The 24,200-nt window shown below is 43.4% G+C and overlaps 1 protein-coding gene across 5 annotated transcripts in view; it reads left to right on the forward strand.

Annotated features, from left to right (window-relative positions):
• Nucleotides 1-18,719, forward strand: part of CSRNP1 (cysteine and serine rich nuclear protein 1) — a 30,173-nt gene extending 11,454 nt beyond the window's left edge. For 3 of the 5 annotated variants that reach the window (XM_039355252.1, XM_039355251.1, XM_039355253.1), the window contains 4 exons: nucleotides 7,604-7,808; nucleotides 13,592-13,851; nucleotides 15,026-15,322; nucleotides 17,540-18,553. In XM_039355252.1, the coding sequence (XP_039211186.1) occupies nucleotides 7,631-7,808; nucleotides 13,592-13,851; nucleotides 15,026-15,322; nucleotides 17,540-18,553 (1,749 nt within the window). In that variant the 5' untranslated portion in view covers nucleotides 7,604-7,630. Of the gene's footprint in view, nucleotides 1-7,603; nucleotides 7,809-11,713; nucleotides 12,381-13,591; nucleotides 13,852-15,025; nucleotides 15,323-17,539 lie in introns of those variants that run through there. The other 2 variants (XM_039355254.1, XM_039355255.1) reach the window with 2 other exon arrangements.
• Nucleotides 18,720-24,200: the final 5,481 nt, after the last annotated feature.

Raw genomic sequence — 24,200 nt, forward strand, 5'->3', positions numbered from 1 at the left:
CAAGACACACTTCAAAATTATAGTTTGTTTAGCTATTCAGTGAGAAATTAGGTTGCTATACAAATTTCTGGGCTACACCCTCACATTCCTAAGTTGTTCTTACAGCCAGACTGCTCTTTTTTCTTTCTTTCTTTCTTTCTTTTTTTTTTTTTTTGATGTGATCATACACCATTGGCCTATAAATGTGACAAGAGAGGCTTATAAATAGCATTCCCCTGCTGGCCAAGGTGAATCCAGAGAGCCTCCAAGCAACCAAAATGTTTTTTTTTCCCCTAAAGACTTTGGAAGAGAGTCAGTAACATGTTGCAGATTTGTTTGTTCTGTTGGCAAAGATTGTCTTGGGGTGTAGCTAGTTTTGGGTGCTTTGGGAGACGAAATTAAGTCTCTTTTCAACCCATTGAAAGTGCATCTTCTTAGCAAGGCTGCTGAATAAGGATTTGATTGGCACAATTTAGCTTGGGAACCAATACAAGTAGACCTCATTTATGACCACAACTGAGCCCAAAATTTCTGTTGCTAAGTTGAGACAATTGTTATGTGAGTTTTGCCCCATTTTATGACCTTTCTTGCCACACGTGCTAAGTGAATCACTGCAGTTGTTAAGTTAACTGTTAAGTGAATCTGACTTCCCCAATGACTTGGCTTGTCAAAAGGTCACAAAAAGTGATCATGTGATCCCAGGACACTGCGATCCTCTCGTCATAAATATGAACCAGTTGGCAAGCGTTTGAATTCTTATCACATCACCATGGGGATGCTGCAATGGTCATAAGTGTGAAAAATGGTCATAACCCACTTTTTAAGTGCTGTTGTAACTTTGAGGTTTGCAAATTACAGCTAGTCCTTAACTTACAACAGTTTGAACAGTCACTAAACAAACTGTTGTAAGTTAAGGACTAGCTGTAATTTGCAAACCTCTGCATTTCCAGGGAGTAGATGGGTGAGTTTCTAGAGTAGAATATAAGATGTTCCTTACTTGGGCGATTTTTTTTTTTCTGCAAAGCTGGTCTTGTCTGTTCCTATCTTCATTTGCCTTTCTTCTCCAAACCTAACCTTGGAAAAAGTTGCAGAGAATAGCAAGAAAGATGATTAGGGGACTGGAGGCTAAAACATATAAGGAAAGGTTGCTGGAATTGGGTATGTCTAGTTTAATGAAGAGAAGGACGAGGGGGGACATGATAGCAGTCTTCCAATATCTCAGGGGCTGCCACAAAGAAGAGGGGGGGGTCTACCTATTCTCCAAAGCCCCTGAAGGCAGGACAAGAAGCAATGGATGGAAACTAATCAAGGAGAGAAGCAACCTGGAACTAAGGAGGAATTTCCTGACAGTTAGAACAATTAACCAGTGGAACAGCCTGCCTCCAGAAGTGGTGAATGCTCCAACACTGGAAGTTTTTAAGAAGAGACTGGACAGCCATTTGTCCGAAATGGTGTAGAGTTTCCTGCTTGAGCAGGGGGTTGGACTAGATGACCTCCAAGGTCCTTTCCAGTTCTATTCTATTCTATTCTATTCTATTCTATTCATAGCTGTTCACTTTTCTGTGTGAAAATTCAGGTTTCCTCAACTGCAGCAAAGTATCTTGATGCTGGGGCTTTTTTTGTCTTTTTTTTTTTTTTTTTTTAGGATGTTTCTTCAGGAAACAGGGGGCTGTTATTTATGGCACAGAAGTCTGTAAATAGGTTCCCGCTGGATGGCTGTTAACAGCCCAAAGCCTGGAGAAATGTGGGTGGCGCGTTTAGTGCCACCAGCCTGGTTGGTTGCTTTCTCAGAGTGGGTTGTAAATCAGTCTCAGTAGTAAATCATCGCTCCCAAGCTGAGCACCCACACAGCTGGCATGCCTTCTGTAGCTGAAACCAGCTTTGGAAAGCACCTCAGCATGCGCAGCAGCGCCAAAGAGGCTGGCTGGGCTTCCTAAGGCTGCGCCCAAGCTGGCACCGGGAAACCAAAGAATCTCCGAAGCTAAGTGTCCTTAACTTCCCTCATGTACACAGTGTGTTCTCGTACATCCAGGAAGCTGGACGCTGGCTGGTTTTTTTATTATTATTATTATTTGGAGGAAGGAGTGGGATCATGATAGAACACAGCTGGAAGGGACCTTGGAGGTCTTCTAGTCCAGCCTCCTGATCAAGCAGGAGAACCTACACCATCTCAGACAGGTGAATGTCTAGTCTCTTCTTAAAAACCTCCAGTGATGGTGCACCCACGATTTCTGGTGGCAAGCTGTTCCACTGGTTGATTGTCCTCACTGTCAGGAAGTTTCTCCTTAATTCCAGGTTGTTTCTCTCCTTCATCAGTTTCCAACCATTGTTTCTCGTCCTGCCCTCTGGTGCTTTGGTGAACAAGCTGGCCCCCTTTGTCTTGTGGCAGCCCCCCAATACTGGGACGCTGCTATCATGTCTCCCCTGTTCCTTCTTTTCTTTAGACTAGCCAAACCTAAGCCCCCCAGCCGTTCTTTGTATGTTTTAGCCTCCAGGCCTTGGATCCTCTTAGTTGCTCTTCTCTGATTTTTTTCCAGACTCTTAAGAGGTGCCCCTCCATTCTCAAACCGTCATTTGTGTTGGGGAGGAGAAAGCACTCTGCACATGCCCAGGGCCAATGTGTTTTCATGGGCCTCTGCTGGGATCTCTGAGCTGTGAAGCAAATTTGGAATTCTGAAGCCATAGATGCTCGGCTTGGATAATCCATAATTATTTTTAGAAGCCCATGTGTTTGTGTGACGCCAATGTAGCAGGGAAGACGACTGTTAGATCTATTCCCAGGAGTGCAAGGGGTTGTCTGTTGTTCGAAGGAGTACCAATTTATTTATTTATATTCTGACTTTTTTATTTTTATAACTAACTCAAGGTGGCAAGCATGCCAAATGTCCCTTCCTCCTATTTTTCCCACAACAATCCTGTGAGGTGAGTTGGCCTGAGAGGGGGGGGGGGAAACTGGCTGGCAATCAGCTGGCTTTCGTGTCCAAGGCGGGACCAGAACTCACCGACTCCTAGTGATTGGTCCAAAGTCAGCCAGGCAGTTGTCATGCCTAAGGTGGGAGTAAAACTCAGAGTCTCTTGGTGATTGGCCCAAAGTCACCCAGCTGGCTGTCATGCTGAAGGCAGGACTAGAACTCACCGACTCCTGATGATTGGTCCAAAGTCAGCCAGGCAGTTGTCATGCCTAAGGTGGGAGTAGAACTCAGAGTCTCCTGGTGATTGGCCCAAAATCACCCAGATGGCTTTGATGGCCAGGTTAGGACTAGAACTCACCGTCTCCTGGTGTTTGGCCCAAAGTCACCCAGTTGGCTTTGATCCTAAGGCGGGAGTAGAACTTACCGTCTTCTGCTTTCTAGCCTGTTGCCTTTAACCAATAAATCAAACTGGCTCCATGCTAGAGGGCCAGATCCATCCATCACCAGCTTGGGACTGAGATAGGAGTGTTACACTAGCAATGGGGAAAGAGACCTGCCTTCAATCAAGGACATTTAGATGATTTTTGACCCTGTCCCTGTTCTTCTGCCCAGCCAACTTTGCAGGGGTATTGTAAGAAGAACTGGATGAGCAAGTGGTAAGAACACCACCTTGAAATCTTGCACATCAGGCAGATTCCAACCCTGACAGGCCAAACAAGAAATATTTGTTGCACAATAGGGATTTTGGCTGGCCGAGAAGGCCTGAATTCAAAGGAATGTTTGAATTTTTTCTGGATTACAAGGAGAAGTTTCATCCTGGCGGGGCTGATCAAGAGCCATCTAGTTTCAGCTTTGCAGGATCGCCTCCAAAGTGGAGCACACATAGGGAAGATTTCTTTTCAACTTTTTCACTAGCTCTCTTACACTGTATGTGGTCATGCTAATGAAGAATAGCAATGCAGTTTTTAAAAAAATGCTTAGTTTTTTCCTTCATTGGATCAGAGCTCAAGGCAATTGGCATTGTGCATTTGCATTTGCACAAATACAGGTTTTTTTCCCCCCCTGCAGAATGTAATTTCTTGCCAGTTTATTTTTGGTGATGGTGATGGTGGGGGGAATTATCTCCTTTTTCCCACTGAAAAATCCTGCCTTTGTAGCAGATTAGAAGCAGAATTGGCTCTTTAAGCCTTCTTATTTCTGCAAACTTCGGAGCTGGTTGCATTGTCCTTCCACACACAGCCTCCTCGCCCCCCCCCCCTCTTCTCCTTTCCATCTCTGACCTGCACCTTCCTTTTGAAAACGAGATGTTCAAATCAGAGAAGAATGTGCATCTGGGCTGAATACTTTTTCAGAAAGTGTTCCCAGCATAGGAAGAGCTGGCTGTGCCAGAGAGGAATTCCTGTGGGTTTGATCTGCTTCATCGTGTTTCTGGTTAGGGGTGGGTATATAAAAAAAAAAAGTCAGAAAGAAAGAAAGAAAAAGGCTGTTCTCGGTCAAACGAGATGAGTAAGAACTGGAAGAGCCGAACAAAATGTCTTTGTTGGCAACTTAGCAAGACGAGATGAGATTTCTATGTGTTTATGTCAGGGTGATTGCATTCCACGCTGACGCCCCTAGATTTTGGGCCAGGGTTGCACAAACTGACCTTTTACACAAGTCTGAATTAAAACACAAGGCAGGTTGATTTTCTGGCTGTTTCACTTCTGAAATATAGGCGTGTACGGCCTGCCTGTTCCTGGAAACAAACAACTCACTGCATGTTTTTTTTTAGTTGTAGTTTTGGATCTATCGCAGGGGTAGGCCACCTTGGCTCTTTTATGACTTGTGGATTTCAACTCCCAGAATTCCTGCATGGCTGGCTCAGGAATTCTGGGAGTTGAAATCCACAAGTCATAAAAGAGCCAAGGTGGCCTACCCCTGGTCTATCTGTATCAGATAGGGTTTCCTGCCTGAACAGGGGGTTGGACTAGAAGACCTCAAAGGTCCCTTCCAACTCCTCCTCCTCCTCCTCCTCCTCCTCTTCTTCTTCTTCTTCTTCTTCTTCTTCTTCTTCTTCTACTACTACTACTACTACTACTACTACTACTACTACTACTATTATGGATCATCGCACAGTCAGCCAGATGTTCAGACTGGATTTGGCATTTTGTCTACCTTTTGAATCCTTCCCAAGGACCTGGGAAAGGCAGATGTGGATGTTTGATGGTATTACAGATATCGTCGCAGGATGGAAGCAATTCCTAGTAAGGCCGCCTTTTGCAATTGACTAATAGAGAATTTGTCAATGCCAATGGTGTTCAAGTGGTGCTCCAGTTGTTTTGGGATTGCACCCAAGGAGCCTATGACTATTGGTACTACCCTTGCTTGCTTTTGCCACAGTCTTTCTATTTGTAGGTCTTTGTATTTTGTTATCTTCTCCAGTTCTTTCTCGTCTATTCTGCTGTCTCCAGGCACTGCCACGTCCACTATCCAGACTTTTTTGTCTTTCTTATCGACAATTGTTAAGTCTGGGGTGTTATGTTGCAGGTGCTTGTCTGTTTGAATTCTGAAGTCCCAGAGCAGTTTAATTTTACCATTTTCTATGACTTTCTCTATTTTATGATCCCACCAGTTTTTGCTACAGGCAAATGATATTTTTTGCAGATCTTCCAATGCACCATTGTTGCTACTTTGTCTTGCCGCTGCTTGTAGTCAGTCTGTGCAATCTTCTTGCAACAGTTTGCCAGGTGGTCCACTGTTTCTTCAGCTTCTTTGCATAGGCGACACTTTTATTATTATTATTATTATTAATTATTTGATTGTTGCTGTGGTATTTTAAAATTTAGACCTGTGTTTTTTGAACTTGGCAACTGGAAGATGTGTAGACTTCAACTCCCAGAATGCTTCAGGCTGCCAAGTTTGAGAAACACTGATTTTAGACGATCAGGTGAGAGCTGCTTAGCCCATACTGGAACCTAGTAATAAGACAGAACAAGGGGCCATGCGGAGAATCAGTGAGCAGCTTCCTCTGTGGAAGATAGGAACTATTGGAAGAAAACCTTTACCTGTATATTCCACCCCCATTTTGGCAAAGGGTTGGACCAGTGGGGCTAATGTCATTTTCTAAGGCTGTGATTGGCTGAAGCAATGACAGACAATCTATCAAATAATGATATCATGAAGAGCAGTGTGTTCAAGTCATGACTGAAACAACCTTAGCACTTTCCATTTTAACTTAATAAAAGTGAGTATGAAAACTGGCAGTAGGATTGATGTATTTCAGGGTGCATGAAAAGAGAAAAATTACTAAATTTAAGAAATAAGGTTGCTTCACCTATGTACATTGTATTGGCCTTGCAATAAAATAGTGTATGGGGAATTATTCTTAAGCCCTCCCCTCCCTTCCTCTTCCCTTCCAAAGTAATTCAAAACTCTTTGATCTCCCTATGTTTGATAAGTTAGCCAATTTCAGGCATTGTAGTAGGTTGTTCACATACCATTTTAGATGCTCACATGCTACAGAAATGATCAGGAGAATGATGTTGAAGCACTTTATGGATGCTTTTGTTTAGTGAGCGAAACAAGGATATCATTGCCTCCTGTTTGCCAGACTTGGTTCAATCTAGAGCAGTGGTTCTCAACCTTTTTAATGCCGCGACCCCCAACCGGTCGTAAGTCGAGGACTACTCAACCGGTCGTAAGTCAAGGACTACTCAACTGGTGCAGCACCGTTTGCAGAATGGGGCTTTTGGCGGGCTCAGCAGGGCAGAGACAGCCTGGACAATTCCTATTGGCTTTTGAAAGCCAATAGAATTAGACTCTATTCAAGAGAGTCTATTCTATTGGCTTTCAAAACCAATAGAATAAAAGGGAGTAGCACAGCTAAGGAAAAGGAGGGAAAAAATGGCGGACTGCATTGTTTGGCGACCCCCGTGAAATGGTCGTTCGACCCCAAATGGGGTCCCGACCCACAGGTTGAGAACCACTGATCTAGAGCAATGTTTCTCCACCAAGCTTGAGGATGTGTAGACTTCAACTCCCAGAATTCCCCAGCTAGCATACGTAGCTGCAAGGGCTGAGAAACAGTGGTGCTGAACCAGAGGTGGGGAACCATGGCCCCTTTATGACTTGTGGATGTCAACTCAGAATTTCTCAGCCGGCATTATCCTAGACAAAGTTAGAGAAAGTAAAGTCTCTTTTGGGGAGGGGTGCTTGGAGCTATCAAAATGCTGGATTGGGTCATGAAGAACTTTTCTTCAGGAGTGAGCTTCAACACAATTTGGTTTCACCTTTCTAACCAGGGGGTTTCAAGCACTCCTTTCTATGAGCAGTCCCTTCCCAGGCCAACCTGGATGCCAAGAAACCACTGAACATTGCAGAAGAACCCATGAGTGTCATGTAGGCTTCTTAGATATACTGGCTGATCTTGACCCGTAACTGTCCTATTGAGTTTGGTTGAGTTTGGACATCAGAGCTCCTTGTGTGAAGGAATTGTGGATGTCTTGAAGGAGAACAATGGGGTTTTTTGGTGGGTGGAGATGTAGTCTAAGCTCATTTGAAGAGTTGAGGGATGGCTGGGTTGAGGACGCCTTTGTCTTCCTATCTCGTCTTCCAGTTGTTGAGAATCTCTTGAAAATTTTTCTGTCTGGTGATGTTTCATTTGGAGCATATCTTTGAAAATGATTTGGACTTGTTACTCATGACTGTCTCTTCTTTTTGTTCTTTCCACTCAGATATAAGAAAAAAATCTCTTCCTAATCATGACAGGAGTGCTAAAACGGAAACATGATGAATTGGACGATGATCTTTCATACATCTCCTCTTCATCTACATCTTCTCCTTTCTCGTCCTCTTCAGCTTTGTCAGGTTGGGAATCTGACGAAGAAAACAGCCAAGTAGGCCTCCAGCCCACCTTGGCCTTAAACATGGATTTCACCCGTAAGTACTGTGTTTCCTAATGCATTTGTGAGAATAAACCAGGCTCACTCAACCTGCAAAGGTCTGCAGTTCTCTTCACCACCAGAAGTTTCCAGTTTTGAAGCCAGGCATGCCCCTTCAGGAGATTCTGAATACTGATTTTGCAAAACATTCAAGTAGCTTGGGGGTCCGGCTAAGGGATCTCTTGTCATATTTCGTGACATACAGATAGTCCTTGACTTACAACAGTTTGTTTAGTGATAGTTCAAAGTTACAGTGGCACATATTTCACCCTTACAACCATTTCAGCATCCCCATGGCCATATGATCAAAATTCGGATGCTTTGCAGTTGGTTCCCATTTATGACGGTCGCAGTGTCCCTGTGATCCGCTTTTGCAACCTTCTGACAAACAAAATCAATGGGGGAAGCCAGATTCACTTAACTGTGTTAGTAACTTAACAACTGCAGTGATTCACTTAACAACGGAGGCAAGAATGGGGCAAAGTTCATTTAACATCTGTCTCACTGAACAATAGAAATTTTGAACTCAGTTGTGGTTGTAAGCCGAAGACTACCAGTATTTGTGTTAGATTTAAGAGTTGAAAACAGCTGTCAGAAAAATATTAAGATGGAGAGTGTTTAGCAGCATTGGGAGGGATTGATTGAGTTAACAGTACTTTTAGGGCCCACCTTTGGATGTCTTTGTATGAGCAAATGGTTTGAATAAGAGGATGTACTTTTTGAAAATCAAAAGTAAAAAAGTCTTCATTTCTGGTGAGATTATACCCGTTTGATGATGATTATTATTTTTTTTTTGAAAAAGCTCCTAAAGGGAAGTGTTGTGCAGCAAAAAAAAAAAAAAATCTTTAAACATGTACCATTTTTGCTAACCTTTTAAGAATCTGTTTATGATGCAAGCCTTTATTTAACTAGGTGCCTCCCGCAGAACTTTGATCTGCTCTGACAGGACTTGGCTAAGATTTACAGCACACACACACACACACACACACACACACAACCCCTTTTTTTATTAGCAATCAGTCTGTGCCTCTTTCTCACTGAAGTTCTGCAGAAATAGTGTCTACTTCTTTGCAGGAATGCCATCTGCTATGCTCCTACAACCCGGGCATGGCTCGTAATAAATCTTGTTCAGAACCTTTGGGGATAGTAGACTTAGCAGGCTGTTTTGCAAATCTGCTTGGTGCGCTGGGTGTCGGTGGAAGCAACAAAGCTGCTTTCTTTTTTGAATTCTTGTGCAAAAGGCAACACAGACAATTTTAAGGGGAGGATGACAAACACTCAAGCAGGGTAGTAAAAATAACTAGCTTCGTTTTTCCTTCCTTTGCATCTTCATCCTTGGCAATGGGGTATGCGTTCTGTCTTGATTGAGGAAAATTAGGATTTAAAAAAAATGTGATTTTGGGAGAAAATAGAGGAGAGGGAGGGAGGAAAAAAGAGGGAGGCAGGGAGGGAGGGAAAGAATGGAAAGAGGGGAAGGAAAGACTCCCTCTCTTGGCCCAGGATGAGAAATACAGTTAGTCCTCTACTTAAGACCACAATTGGGCCCAAAATTTCTGTTGCTAAGTGAGACATTTGTTAAGTGAGTTTTTTCCCCATTTTATGACCTTTTTTGAATCACTGCAGTTGTCTACTTCAGTGGTTCTTCACCTTTTTGAACGAATCGCCCCCTTGAGCCAATGAGGAAGTTGTCATCGCTCCCCTCCACCAATCACAACATAGGAAATAATTCTTCAATTCATGCAAACGCTTTTTTTGTTTTCTTTAAAATTGTCATCAGGACATATCGATGCAAATAATTTATTTCCAGTCTTTTTCCCATATATTCTGGCCAATGGTGTGCCACTGTATGGGTAGAGGCTGCTGCTTAATGTGCATGAAGATAAGCGATGCATATTCACATATGTACGGCGTTCTGTACTGAAGCTAGCTGGAGGAACATTTGAAAACACAATTCAATCCACTAATAGTGAGCGATCTGATGTTTTTGTACGACAGATATACAGCGATTCACTGTACGAAAAAGTCTCAAAAGTGTCCCCAAAACTTCTCGCTCCATTGCCCCCATATCGCCCCCTTTTCATTCCTTCGCCCCCACGTTGCCCCTTTTCGTTCCATTGCCCCCCTGAAAAATGAAATTGCCTCCTGGGGGGGCGATATCGCCCAGGTTAAGAACCACTGGTCTAGTTAATAACATGGTTGTTAAGTGAATCTGGCTTCCCCATTGACTTTCCTTGTCAGAAAGTCGCAAAAGGGGATCACGTGACCCCAGGACTCTGCGACCATCATAAAGGCCAAGCATCTGAATTTTGATCACCTGACTCTGGGGAAGCTGCAGTGGTCGTAAGGGTGAAAAATGATCGTAAGTCCCTTTTTTCAGTGCTGTTGTAACTCCAAAAGGTCACTAAATGAACTGTTGTAAGTTGAGAATTACCTGTATTGATTTCAGCTGACCCGTTTGGCTTTGAGAAGGAACTGGTCACTAGTATAGAGACTGTATTTGTAATTCTTGCCCACAGATTCTTTGGCTGCGGTTCACCTCTTAGCTCTTCTTTTTCCTCTCCAGACGGAAATTCTCATTATTTAATATCTAGAAGACTTGAGCCCATTTTAAGTAAATGGATTCCAGATTGATCTAGCTCAGTGGTTCTCAACCTTTTTAATGCCGTGACCCCCAACCGGTCGTAAGTCGAGGACTACCCAACCGGTCGTAAGTTGAGGACTACCCAACCGGTCGTAAGTCAAGGACTTTCCCTGCCCGGGAGCACCACGCGTGCGTGGTGCCGCCCCCTGCGCCGGCTGAGGCGTAGCTGGAAAGGGGCAGCAACGGCGCAGGCCGACCACCGGCTGGGTCACCAGCTGGCCCAGCCCAAGGGAGGTAAGGCACCCGCTGGACCCCACATGCGCCAGCAACCCTCCCTGCGCCCGCCAGCCTCCCACCTCCCACCCCTGGCCCTCTTTTACTTACATTTTTAGTAGTTGCTCAGCAGGGAGGGGTGGAAGCTTCCAGACAACTCGCCTTCGCTGCAGACAACTTGCAGCACCGTTTGCAGACTGGGACATTCGGCGGGCTCAGCAGGGCAGAGACAGCCTGGACAATTCCTATTGGCTTTTGAAAGCCAATAGAATTAGACTCTATTCAAGAGAGTCTATTCTATTGGCTTTCAAAAACCAATAGAATAAAAGGGAGTAGCACAGCTAAGGAAAAGGGGGAAAAAATGGCAGACTGCGTTGTTTGGCGACCCTCGTGAAATGGTCGTTCGACCCCAAATGGGGTCCCGACCCACAGGTTGAGAACCGCTGATCTAGCTGAACACGTATTATGAATGCACTCAGATTGGTATGACTCCCATGTATCTCTCTTTAATTGAATTCTGCAAATTGCCAGGTTAAACTAAACCACCGTGAGCTAGCCAGGTTTTGCAGAGCCCATAGTTGCAAACCACAGATTTTTTTTTTTCTCTCAAAATAAACTATTAGGGAAAGTGAGAGGCTTTGTCCCACCACTTTAATGTTCAAAATAGCACGGTGATTTTGCATGAAGGAAGAACTGTAACAAAGGAGCCTGAATGTCTATGGAGATTCTCAGACATCAGGTTAGGGTTGTCCCAAAGGTGCTTTTTCAAGAGGTAACTGGACTTCCTTGTTTTTCCTTGAAGACGTTTCACTTCTCATCCAAGAAGCTTCTTCGGTTCTGACTGGATGGTGAGGAATGGAAGGATATATATTCCTTGCAGTCAGCTGGTTGTTAGTACTCTTTCTGAGGCCACCTGGAGGTTTATCTGTGCCCTCAGGGTCACCTGAATAGTGCAAATGGGTGTGGAATCTTCTTGGAACTTCTGTGTTGTAAACAGGAGAGAGATGGTGTTGTATCCCTCCCCCTCTGTTGAGAGAGGGCAATGCTGGCTGTGGAATTCTGGGAGTTGAAGTCCACATGCCTTAAAATTGTCAAGGTTGAGAAACACTGATCTACACTAAAGCCATCTTCATTAAAATTGAACAGTGTTGGAGCATCCACAAGTTCTGGACGCAAGCCATTCCACTGGTTAATGGCTCCCATTTTCTCCTTAGTTCCAGGTTGCTTCTCTCTTTGATTAGTTCCCATCCCTCGCTTCTTGTCCTGCCTTCAGGGGCTTTGGAGAAGAGCTTGACTCCCCTGTTTTTCCTTCCTTCTGGAAGGAGAAGCAGAAGGGGGGGGGGACACAAAGATTTCTACTAATAGTTCATCTTTGTCTCTTCCTAATTCATTCTCATCCTGTCTTTTCTTACTAGCCTGCTCAGCTTCTCTCTGTGTTTTTCCCCCCCTTGTCCTCTCTTTGTTTCTTGAGTTTAAAAAGAACAAATACATAAATGTGCTTGGATGGAGGGAGGAAAGCCCTAATTAACCCTTTTTCTAAAGCCCATCAAAAACCTGTTCCACAGGTTGCCACTTTAAGATAAATAGCTCAAGTGCCCAGTTTTTTGTAGGGATCACCTGTACAGAGATGAAGTGTATGGCAGCTGCTTCCAGGGCAGACCCTGGGGAACGAGCCAAGGGTTACCGAGGACGGCAAGGCAAATGGCTGGCTTCAAGGTGGGCTCGCATTCCTGCCTGTCTGCAGGGAAAGAGGGAGGGGCAGGCTTTCTCTTTTTTTAAAAGAAGAAAGCAGAGATTTTTGCTTCTATCGATATCCTTCAGATTTCCTTGCTAATGGCAGAGAAGGAGCTCACTGGGGAAGTTGAATAACACGAATATTTCAACATGCGGCTCCATGCCCGTGTCTAGCCTATGCAGTGGGGGAAGGAGGGGGGGGTGACGCTTCTTTGCAAACTCTCCCCTACCTTAAATAGCCTCTGAGCTCAAGTTATGAATGTGCACATGGAGACGGAAGGAGAGAGGTTGGGTCTGGCTTCTGGCCAGGATAAAAGCCGTACCCATAAGTATCGGGTGGCACATGCAGTGCCCTCCTGCAGGAATGGCCGTGTCAGGGAAGGCACGTGGATCAGAGAAGGAGGGTGGCTGAAAACGTGAGTCCGGGTGCTGCCAGCTGAAGAGAGCTTCAGCTGGCTTGCCCACAGTGGTGCCTGTGACCACAGGATGCTGCAAATCACTGCAAATCCAGGCCTGAGTGTCCAAAATGCAGTCATGTGGCCTTGGGGGAGGAAGTGGACATTGGAACTTTGAATCCAGGTCATAAGTATCTTTGGGGGGGGGCTATCATAAAGTCAAACAGTTGCTAAGTGATCAGTCATAAGTCAAGGACTACCTGTAATATATCGTGGTGACGCATTGGTTAGAATGCAGTATTGCAATTTAACTCTGCCCACTGCCAAGAGTTCGATCCTGATGGGGCTCATGGTTGACTCAGCCTTCCATCTTTTCAAAGTCAGTAAAATGAGGACCCAGATTGTTGAGGGGCAATAGGCTGACTACTCTGTAAACCGTTTAGAGAGGACTGTAAAGCACTATAAAACGGTATATAAGTCTTAAGTGCTCTTACTATCATGGATGTCTTTTAGTAGGAATTAAAATCCAAGCTCCTAGTCCTCACTGACTTAGAGCAATGTTTCTCAATCTCAGCAATATAGGTTTCAACTCCCTAACTAGAATAGCTGGCTGGGGAATTCTGGGAATAGAAGTGCAACCTTGTTGTCTGGAGACTTCTGGGAGTTGAAGTCCACGCATCTTAAAGTGGCTGAAATAGAGAAACATTAATTTGGAGGGAAGTTGGGTGGAAAAACAAGAGGTTTGTCAAAAGAATAATGGCGATCAACACTCATTTCCTTCCCTCGTTCTTCCTGCAGCCACGTCCATCCTGAAGAAAAGCAAGCGGTTGAGGCGGAACAATGTCGAATTTGACCGGGTCACTGTCTTCTACTTCCCGCGTTGCCAAGGATTCACCAGCGTGCCTAGCTGTGGGGGCTGCACCTTGGGGATGGCTAGGAAGCATGGCTTCTCCCGGGAATTCACCATGTCGGAATTTTGCAAGCAGCAGCAGATCGTCCGCCGTGAGAAGCTGAAGGACAGGCTGAAAGAAGAAAGACTTGAAGCCCTTAAATTGAAAGTAAGAATCTTCTCCTCTGCAAGCATTCAATTCTTCATGTCGTCAAAATTTTAAGGAACTCAGATTGCTTGGGGGGCTCTCCTTCCCCTTGGCCCCAGAAGGCAGATAAAAGCCACTTAGCCCTACGACCAGGAGCAATCCGTGGGAACACGAATTCTCCTTGAGGGAAGTTGGAAAAATGTGCGCCACAATGTTTTGCATTCCTGGGGAAAGAACTTTGCACTGAGCTGCCTCTTAGTTACTTAAAAAAAAAACTTTTAGAAATCGTTGTACGTTGTTTATAACAGTTCTTATTTTTTTTAAATCTCGGAACAACAGCCCACCCCCTTTATGAGATAGCCAGGGGTTAATATGGCCTTGAAACCTAATTTGTCATTTCTCGGTAATTTTCTTTCCATGGAGAAGAATGACATTCGCAGGATCTTTGAGAATTTCTTTTGGTGGTGGATTTTTTTTTTTTGTTTTGTTTTTGTTTCTGCTGATGTTGAGTTTTGGAGTGGGCAGAAGAGATTATGGTTCTCTGTTCTCTTCCTTTCCATCCTTCTGCCCCAGTCCCAGTCTGGTTAAGCTTCTAGGAGGAACATACAAAACAGAGGAAGCCAGGATCCTGGTCATACACACGTAGTCCTTGACTTACAACAGTTCATTTAATGACTGAAAACAGCACTGAAAAAAGTGACATGTCCAACTTTCAACTGTTGCAGCATCCCTACGGTCACGTGATCAAAATTCAGATGCTTAGCAACCGGCTCATACTTATGACCGTTGCTGTGTTCCAAGGTCATGTGATTCCCTTGTGCGATCTTCTGACAAGTCAATGGGGGAAACCAGATTCACTTAACAGCCTTGTTACTCATTTAACAACTGCAGTGACTCACTTAACAATGGTGGCAAGAAAGGTCGCAAAATGGGACAAAACGTACTTAACTAGCAACAGAAATGTTGGGCTCAGTTGTGGTCGTAAGTCGAGGATTATCTGTATTGGTAAGAAAATACCTGGGGTAATTTTTCAGCATGGCACCAGGCATTTGCCTTGTATTTGACCCACCTGGATAAGACCCCACCCCCAAACATGGGGATGGAGAAGGGATGGATCTCTGCCTAGAAAGTCCTGAACTCCCAAAGTATCACCGTGCGGGATTAAGGGTCTTCTCTGTCTTCCCCCCTTATCCAGCTCACTATGAACGGTACGAAGGTGTCTGAGGAAGCGAAGCGGCTGACCATAGAGGACATCTCAGTGGACGATGTGGATATCAGTAATGTGGATCTGGAGAACAGCTTCTTCCTCCAGCCTTACACCACCAAGAAGAGGCGGGCCTTGCTCAAGGCCATGGGAGTGAAGAAGATTGACAGGGAGGAGAAGCGGCAGTTGCAAAGGATTCGTCTTTCTCGGGAAAACTGCGGTTGTGACTGCCAAGGGTTTTGTGACCCCGAAACCTGTAGCTGCAGTGTGGCAGGAATTAAATGCCAGGTAGGTGATTCTCTTAACAAGGATGGAAGGAATGGTCGTAAAATGGGACAAGAGTCACTCAACAACAGTCTTGGTCAACAAAGGAAATTTTGGGACTCGGTTGTGGTCATAAGCCAAAGAGTATTGTAATGAAAAGAAACCTCCCACTAGTTTCCTATAGTGTCATTCAAATTTAATATTCTGGCTGATTTAAATAGTAGTTTTATTTACCGGTAATTGTGTTAACTTCTAAAAATGGTTTTGGAAGACTATTTAGTTTCTTTCCAAACTTATTAATAAGTCTGGTGTTTGTTTCAATAAGTAATATGAAACCACTCATGCTTATGTCTTGGCTGTGTGAGTTTTTTGGCATTGTTTCACCATTTCATTGTGGTTTCATTTGAAGTTTGGTAACTTAGGCAGATCTTAGAAATGAGATCCCTCGGCTTTAAATAATCCAAGAACTGAGGCAGAAATGATGGAACAGAGAAATATACCTACACAAAATGAATAGAGTGGAATTGGGGTCTGATATTTAAGGCAGAATGATGTGGATAATGGACTCTTTTATTTAAACTAGACAGCTGCAACCTCGCTACTTCCAAGTAGATTTGTCTTCAGTTCCCCAAACCCAACAGATGTGCTAGAAAAAAATCAGTGTTTCTCAACCTTGACAATTTTAAGGCATGTGAACTTCAACTCCCAGAATGCTGGCTGTGGAATTCTGGGAGTTGAAGTCCACATGCCTTAAAATTGTCAAGGTTGAGAAACACTGTGCTAGATTTAACTCCCAGAATTGCTGGCCAGGTAGACCCTAAAAATTGTACATCTGTTGAAGTCTGGAACTTCAGTCCATCCGAAGGAAATTTGATTAGATTTCTTTTTTTATCATTGCACTTTTTCTTTCTTGACTTTTGTTTTTATTTGTAGTTTATCTTAAACTTCAATAAAAATTTGGGGGAAAAAAAGATTCGTGAAAGCAGAACTGGAAAAAAAAAAGTCTGTGCTCATTCACTAAGAGATTTCTTTCAAAATGGATAAGAAAAAAGTTTCTTAGTAAAGACCTTGTAGTGACCAATGATTTGCCACTGGAATCCTTTACTTTACAGTTTTAATTAAACTGCTGTTTAATTAAATTGCACATGTGAATGCCCAACAGTATATATGTTCATGTGGATGGCTAGAACTAGACTCACTTTGCAGGATCTTGAAAGTAATTTGGGCCAGGAATCTTGGAAGAGTTTATCTCAGCAACACTGGGGTGACTTCAAATTAAACAATTTATTGTGTTCTGTCAGGGAATTGCAGCAGCTGGTGTCCAAATGGAGTCAAAGAAGCTGATAAGATTAAGATAACCTTTATTATCCTTTTTTTTTTTTACTGTGAGCACATTGGCACCCATTAAAAATGAAGTTCTCTTGCCTGCTCTCAAAGGACTTGTGGTTTTATATAAATAAATATATTTACAGTAAATAAGAGGCAAACGGGAGCATAGTCAGGTAAATGAAAACAGCAGGAACATCACTGGGTAAATTATAGAGAGCATACAAGGCACACACAGAGGGGGGGGAAAGGCTGGAAACCAGGAAACTCTCCCTTCATTCTCACAGCAACCGATCATAGCTCAGATTCCTTCATGCTCTCTTCAGCCGATTAGCTATTACAACTGTGTGTTCATGCAGTGTATGACACAGTCCTTGGGGAGAGGGCTTAAGAGGCTTAGTGCAAATAATGCAGTTAATAACATCCAGATGTTTATGTCCTAAGATCAAACAGAATGGAAACATTGTGAGATCTGATATAAAGTGTCTCTTCTAGAATGGAATAGGAATAATCGTAGAGTAGAGTAGAGTAGAACAGAACAGAACAAACAAAGTTGGAAGGGACCTTGGAAGTCATCTAGTCCAACCCCCTGCTCAGGCAGAAAACCCTATACCATTTCAGACAAATGGCTGTCCAGTCTCTTCTTAAAAACCTCCTGTGTTGGAGCATTCACGCTTCTGGAGGCAGGTTGTTCCACTGGTTAATTGTTCTAACTGTCAGGAAGTTTCTCCTTAGTTCTAGGTTGCTTCTCTCCTTGATTAGTTTCCATCTGTTGCTTCTTGTCCTGCCTTCAGGCACTTTGGAGAATAGCTTGACTCCCTCTTCTCTGGAGCAGCCCCTGAGATATTGGAGCATTGCTATCCTTGTCCTTCTCTTCCTTAAACTATTCTAAATCTTTGATCTCTCTTCCAACAGATGGATTACACCTCTTTTCCTTGTGGTTGCACCAGAGATGGTTGTGGGAACACAGAGGGGAGAATTGAGTTCAACCAAGCTCGGGTGCAGACCCACTTCCTCCACACCCTCAGGAGGTTGGAGTTGGAAGAGAACCAGCAAAACAGCGAGTCTGAGCTACCCTTCAGAGACCATCTTCACCCATTTGTCTATCCGGTCAAGAAGGCCTGCTACGAGGAAAGGGCCGTCTCGCTGATGCCCGTCTTCAAGTTCAGCACCACCTTGGAGACTGTGGGCGAGAACAGCTGCAGTAGCAACACAACCGACTCGTCGGTGTCATCCAATCAAAGCGAGGATTTGGAAGAGTCGTACGGAACTCACCCGTCTGAGAAGTCGCAATTGGATATCGATGACAATGGCCTGGCCCGGATCCTCCACTTCAACGATTCGGATGCAGAAGAAGACAGCAGTGGTGTTGGCCACTGCCAGGATAATCTGAGTTCTTTCCACCCTTCTGGTTTCTTTAGTGTGGATGTGGAATACCAGTGTGCTACCAACCCTGCTGGAGAGATGGGCTCCAGCAGTGGTTTTGGCTATTTATCAAACATCACCGAATGCTTGGATGAGAATGCCAACCAGGGACCAAGCGATCTCCTTGAGGAGATCTCCATTGAGCAGGATGAAGAGGGCGCCAGCTTTTCTCCATCTTCCTCTGAAGAACTGGACTCCAAGAACTACATGGATCTGAGCTTCTCCTCCGATTCTTTGGATTTTTTCCAGTCCTTTTCGGATTACAACCTGGGACCTCTTTATAACTCCTTGAAGGAGTATGAGAACGTGGACAACTTTACCGTTTTGCAGCTGCAGTTTCCAAATCTCCCCAGCTTCTCTCAACCTGCAGATCAGAGCAGCTGTTTTCTGGAGTCCCTGATTGGGTTGTCTGAATCTGTCCCAGAAATCCCTGCACCTTTTTCAGACAGCCAGCTTCTTGAAGATGCCATTAAATCATCTCTAGTGGAGACCATGAAGGTTTAAATTTTTATTTTTTTTATTTTTATTTTTTGGTAAAAGGAAAGGCCGGACAGTGTCTCATTTCCTATGGTGAATAAACATTCCTTTCTGCAAGATGCTGGGAAGAAGATCTCTCTAATCAGATAAATCAATATTGTTCTATTTTGGACACTTTGTGGAGAAAAAAAAAGTGCTAAAGTTTTTTGTTTTGTTTTTTACTATTTGTGAAAACCTTCTGAGTTCTTAATGGCATTTTTGGGGGGTGGGTGGAAGGAGAATTTTGCAAATCCAAACAATTTTCTTGCATTTTGTATGGGGGGGGGGAATGGGGAGACTTTGTAAGGAATATCCCTTGTATACCTTTTAAGTGTATGGATCACTCACCCAGCACCTTCTGCAAACATGCCGAAATGTTTGCGGACAATTTTTCTGCAACTGCTTTTGTGAGTTACAGAAGTTTATTTATTGTGCAAATGATTTGCTATTGCTGAAATGGGAAAACGTTTACAGCCGGGGAATTAATTATATTATTTGGGTTATTTCTTTGCTCCCCTATTTATTGCAAAGGATCACCGATTTAAACAAGTCGCCGAAGCTTCAACAAAGCCTGGGACTTTTATTTAAGTTAGTTATAGCTTATATCATACATTATGTACAATCGTCTTCTTTTTGCATAATATATATTATTTATTTGTCACAGGCTTCTTGGTTAGGCTGTGGTCAGTTAAGGTGCTGAAAGGGAAAGAGATACGTGGCAGACCGGCCCTTGGGGATTTATTTGCATTAGGTATCTCCTTACTTCCTCTCCCCTTCTCCTCTTTTGGATTAAACACCAAGATGATTACATTTTAAGGGCATCTTCTCCTCCCTCCCTCCCTCGCTAATTTCTTCCTTCCCTCCTTCCTCTCTCTCCATAATTCCTCCCTTCCCTCTTTCCTCCCTCGATTATTCATTCCTTCCCTCTATAATTCCCTCCTTCCTCCCTCCATAATTCCTTCCCTCCCTCCCTCCTTCCTTCCTTCCCTCCTTCCTCCCTCCCTCCATAATTCCTCCCTTCCTCCCCTCCCTCCCTTCCTCCTTCGTTCCCTCCCTCCCTCGATTATTCCTCCCTTCCTCCCCTCCCTCCCTCCTTCCTTCCCTCCTTCCCTCCCTTCCTCCATAATTCCTCCCTTCCTCCTTCCTTCCCTCCTCCCTCCCTCACTTCCTCCCTTCTTCCCCTCCCTCCCTTCCTTCCTCCCTCCATAATTTGTCCCCTCTTCTTTCTTCCCTCCCTCGATTATTCCTTCCTTCCCTCCATAATTCCCTCCTTCCCTTCATCCTTCCTTTTTTCCCTCCCGCCTTAATTCCTTCCTTCCTTTCCCTTAATCCTTCCCTCCCTCCCTCCTTCCCTCCCTCCTTGCAGGAATTAAGGAAAGAGGGAGAGAAGATTCTTCCTTTCCTCCCTCCTTCCTTCCTTCCCTTTCCTCCCTCGCTCCTTAATCCCTCCTTCCCTTCCCTCCCTCCCTCTTTAATTCCTGCAGGAATTAGGGAGGGAGGGAAGGAAGGAGGAAGGGACAGAAGAAAGAAAAGAAGGGGAGGGATGGAGGATTCCTTCCTTCCCTCTCTCTCTCCCATCCTCCCACCTTAATCCCTTCCTCCCTCTTTCCCTCCCTTACTAAAACTGCACTATGGATTTGGAATCCTATCCCACAATCTTGGATTCCTCAAGGAAAAAAATTAAGAATTTGGCGTGGGTGGATGAGGGGAAAGGTCTAAGAAAGTTTAACAGGTTGTCCACAAGCTTTTTGTCTCTTTCCCTTCCTTCCATCTTTCTTCTGGCAATTCCTAACCTTGTTTTCCGGAGTGTATTGAATTGATTCCAAAGATGTTTTGCTTTGTAATGCAGATGCAATCTAGAAATTTTGGAACTAATTTTGGAAATGTATATTATTTGTTGTAGCTACTTCTGATATTTGGAGAAAGCAGTAAAAGGAGCGTCTTTTACTGGAGAGTAGCAGAATTTTGGAATATTTGTGATGGATGTAACTGCTGTGCAATTGTTTTGGAATCATAGCCATTGCTTAGCAAAGCATTTGAGCCTTGGAAGGCGTGAATGGGGGGCCTTCTAAATTAGTGTTTCTTAACCCTTGTGGACTTCAGCTTCTAGAACTCTCCAGCCAGCATGGCTGGCTGCACAATTCTGGGAATTGAAATTACACAATTTGAAGTTGTTGGGGTTGAGAATCACTGCTTTAAATGTTGCAATACAGCTGAAAGTGACTGTTTTGAGCAGCCTTTCACCTGCAGAGTTCATGCATTGTATTATGAAGAGCCTATTTAAGGAGAAAAAAAAACCCTGATTTCTACAGTTTTGTACTTGTATAAGACTGGTAGTTAAACAGGATAGCCATTCTTCTGTGGTGGACAAATTATCAAACTATTAAGAGAGGAACAAAGCCTATGAATTATTTAACAAAAAAGAGTTTACATTGTGTTATAAATTATTGTTTTTATTTATTTAATTACCTAAGGATTTGACCATGGGAACCTTTATAGAAAAATACTTTATTTGTCATTATGGAGGCCCACCTGGATTGAAGGTGGTGAAATAACAGAGAACAATTTATAGCCTTGGGAGGAGAATGAAGAAGAGAAACATGTTATGATTTTAGGAATCTTGGATATCTCTTGTGGGAAAAGACACTCCATTTTTACAAGAGATAGATGTCCACCAAATTCCCAAGAAGCTGTAGTTCTCATTGTTTGAGTTGGGGTGATAAATTGTAATAGCCACAGAGCTGTATTTTGAGTTCTCAGGAGTTCTGTTGCAACTTGATGATGGATGATAGTTTTAGTCTTCTAAAAGAACATGAAAACAGTCCTATTCAGCAATCAGCCACAGTAGCTCAGAGTTTAATGTTCAGAATTAGTTGGAAGTGGAGAAAACACTGTTCTGTTTTTTCTTTTGCACTGGCCAAGCCAGGAGAACGAGATAGTTTTTATGATAAGCCCAATTGACATTGTTAAGAATGAAAGTGAAGTATTGCATTGCTTGTTGCTGAAACACTGAGGAATACCATCTAGATCAGTGTTTCTTTATCTGGACAACTTTCAGAGATGTGGATAGGGCCCCAGAAGTTAAGGTGGCATCCATAAAACCCAGAGAGCTTCAATTTCACTGTTGGGGGCACCATCTTGAAATTTTGGGCCCACAAAAGAACCAGATGGAGCTTCGCATCGCCTGTCCTGGCCGCCATCTTGACTTTGGGGGATCATATCCTATAGATCTTCTGCAATAAGCCCTTTCAGGTTTGGCTAGGGTGCACACCGGGGCTAAAGTTTTGCACATTTGTGCATTGCTCTCTTCCCTGTAAAATGAGAGGGTTGCTCTTCAGGAAAAGGGAACAGGGAAATAATTTGAGTTGGCTTCCTTAGGGGTGACCTGGTTTAGGGTGCTTGGCTTTAAGAGCCCATTTATGATCTGGGAACTTGGTGGTGGTACAGGAAAAAAAAAAACATGTTGGTGTTTTCATTGTCTGAACTGAACGACCTTGCTCTTTGACCTTCAATAATTTACAAAGGGTCCCAAATTTCTTTCTAGTTGGAAGTCTTTGTGAAGACAGCTGGCCCCCATCTGGTCTATGCAAAGAAACGTTAACATATGGGTGGCAGGAGAAAAAAAAATGTCTATAGAAGAAGTGTGGCATAATCCTGCTTTGGGCAGCTTTTAAAAAAAAATATTTTGTGAATATTATAGTTTTCCCTATTTTTATTTAATTGATGGATTCTTTTTTACATGCCAATTTATATTAATTATTACTTTATAAGTTTTTCCCTCTGGGTACTGATTATGTATACCTTTTTTTTGGCACTAAAGCAATCAGATTTAGAACATTCCTATTTTCTCGGCATATTTTTCTAGAAAACAGCTTCGTTTTCCAATGAATGTCGGGTGGTAATGGACACAGGCGTTTTGTCCTGCCTCCATGTTTCTCCCACCCACTTGCTTTAATTTATTCACTTGGTTTTGGCATCAATCCTCACCTTGGTATGCACTGATTTGTAAATAAATACATATTTGCCCTTTCTGCATATTATGTAAAAGATTTTTGGTTCAGACCCATTGTTCTTTAAAAAAAAAACTAAGCTAAATCTGGGTATTTATTGACATAATATATGATTCGCCAATGTATTGATGGAAATCATTTGGTTTAAATCGCTTTGCCTTTGTTTTTTGGCTTTTTTTTTCTGTGTATATGTTGGATTCATGTTGCTTAAAGGTACAAATTTTATTTTTCCTTTTCATTTGCTGTATAAAACCGAACCAAACAAAAAAAAGCATTACCCCGGCAAGTTTCTGTCTCTCATTTTGTTGAAGCAATATGAAGAAATTTTTTATTATCCTTTCAATTAAAAAAAAAAGAATGAAAATACACTTTTTTTGCATTGTGGTTCTTCTCAATGGTAGATTGAAAAGGAGTATCTGGGTTGGGGGGGATATCAAATGCATGCTGATCAGAAATCATGCCTTTCAGCTTTGCATGTAGTGGTTGCTATTTCTTTTCTAATTTGCCATGGGGGGAGGGGGATTCCCCATCTCTATCAAAAAGAAAGAAAGAATGAGAGAGAGAAAAGAAAGAGAGGGAGGAAGGGATAGGGGGGATTTAAAATGCTATGATATGAAGCAAGCTGTGATATGAAAAAAACACAGGTTTTAGTGGGCACATTCACATCATATGAACAGAATAACAATTGGGAGGGACCTTGGAGGTCTTCTAGTCCAACCTCCTGCTCAAGCAGGAGATCCTAGACCAGGGATAGGGCTCTTTTATGACTCATGGACTTCCAACTCCCAGAATGCCTGAGCCAGCCATGCTGAGGGGAAAGGGAGAGGTTTCCAAGCTGAGCCATGCTGGCTCAGGAATTCTGGGAGTTGAAGTCCACCAGTCATAAAGCGGCCTAGGCCTAGGCCAGAGGTAGACAATCTTGGCTCTTTTATGACTCGACTTCAACTCCCAGAATTCCTGAGCCAGCCACGCTGAGAGGAAAGGGAGAGGTTTCTAAGCCGAGCCATGTTGGCTCAGGAATTCTGGGAGTTGAAGTCCACCAGTCATAAAAGAGCCAAGGTGGCCTACCCCTGCACTAGACCATTTCAGACAAAGGTTTGTCCAATCTTTTCTTAAAAACCTCCAGTGATGGAGCACCTGTAAAATTAGGTTTGTACACCAGGTGAGCTTGTGATTCAATATGCTATGAACACAGCCACTAACTAAATTAAATGTTTTCTGATGGTTTGAGAGGCACGTCCCTAGATCTCATATTTGCCATTTCCCCTTGAGTGGGAAACATGGTAGGATTTTAACTCTCATTATTGAATTTTTGCCTCCACCTTTAGCAGTGCCTCTGTTTTGTTAATATGAAACTGTTACTGCTCTAGTGGCCTCAGCAGAGAGAGACTGGACTTTGCCTGGCTCTGAAACTAAATAGGATCTGACCTTGCAGGAAACTGTGCTAGAAAGTAAATAAATAAATCTCATAAGGAGGCAGTGGCCCCTGTTTTGCTGCAAAGAAAACAGCACATATCCATGAAATCATCTTCTTGTCTGTTTTGCTGCAAAGAAAACAGCACATATCCATGAAATCATCTTCTTGGTGACAGCTTCCATGCCGGCATCTCAGCTCTGGGTTAACT

Source organism: Crotalus tigris, unplaced genomic scaffold, assembly GCF_016545835.1.
Source record: "Crotalus tigris isolate CLP2741 ecotype Arizona unplaced genomic scaffold, ASM1654583v1 scf7180000018650.477379, whole genome shotgun sequence".
NCBI classification, from domain to species: Eukaryota; Metazoa; Chordata; class Lepidosauria; order Squamata; family Viperidae; genus Crotalus; species Crotalus tigris.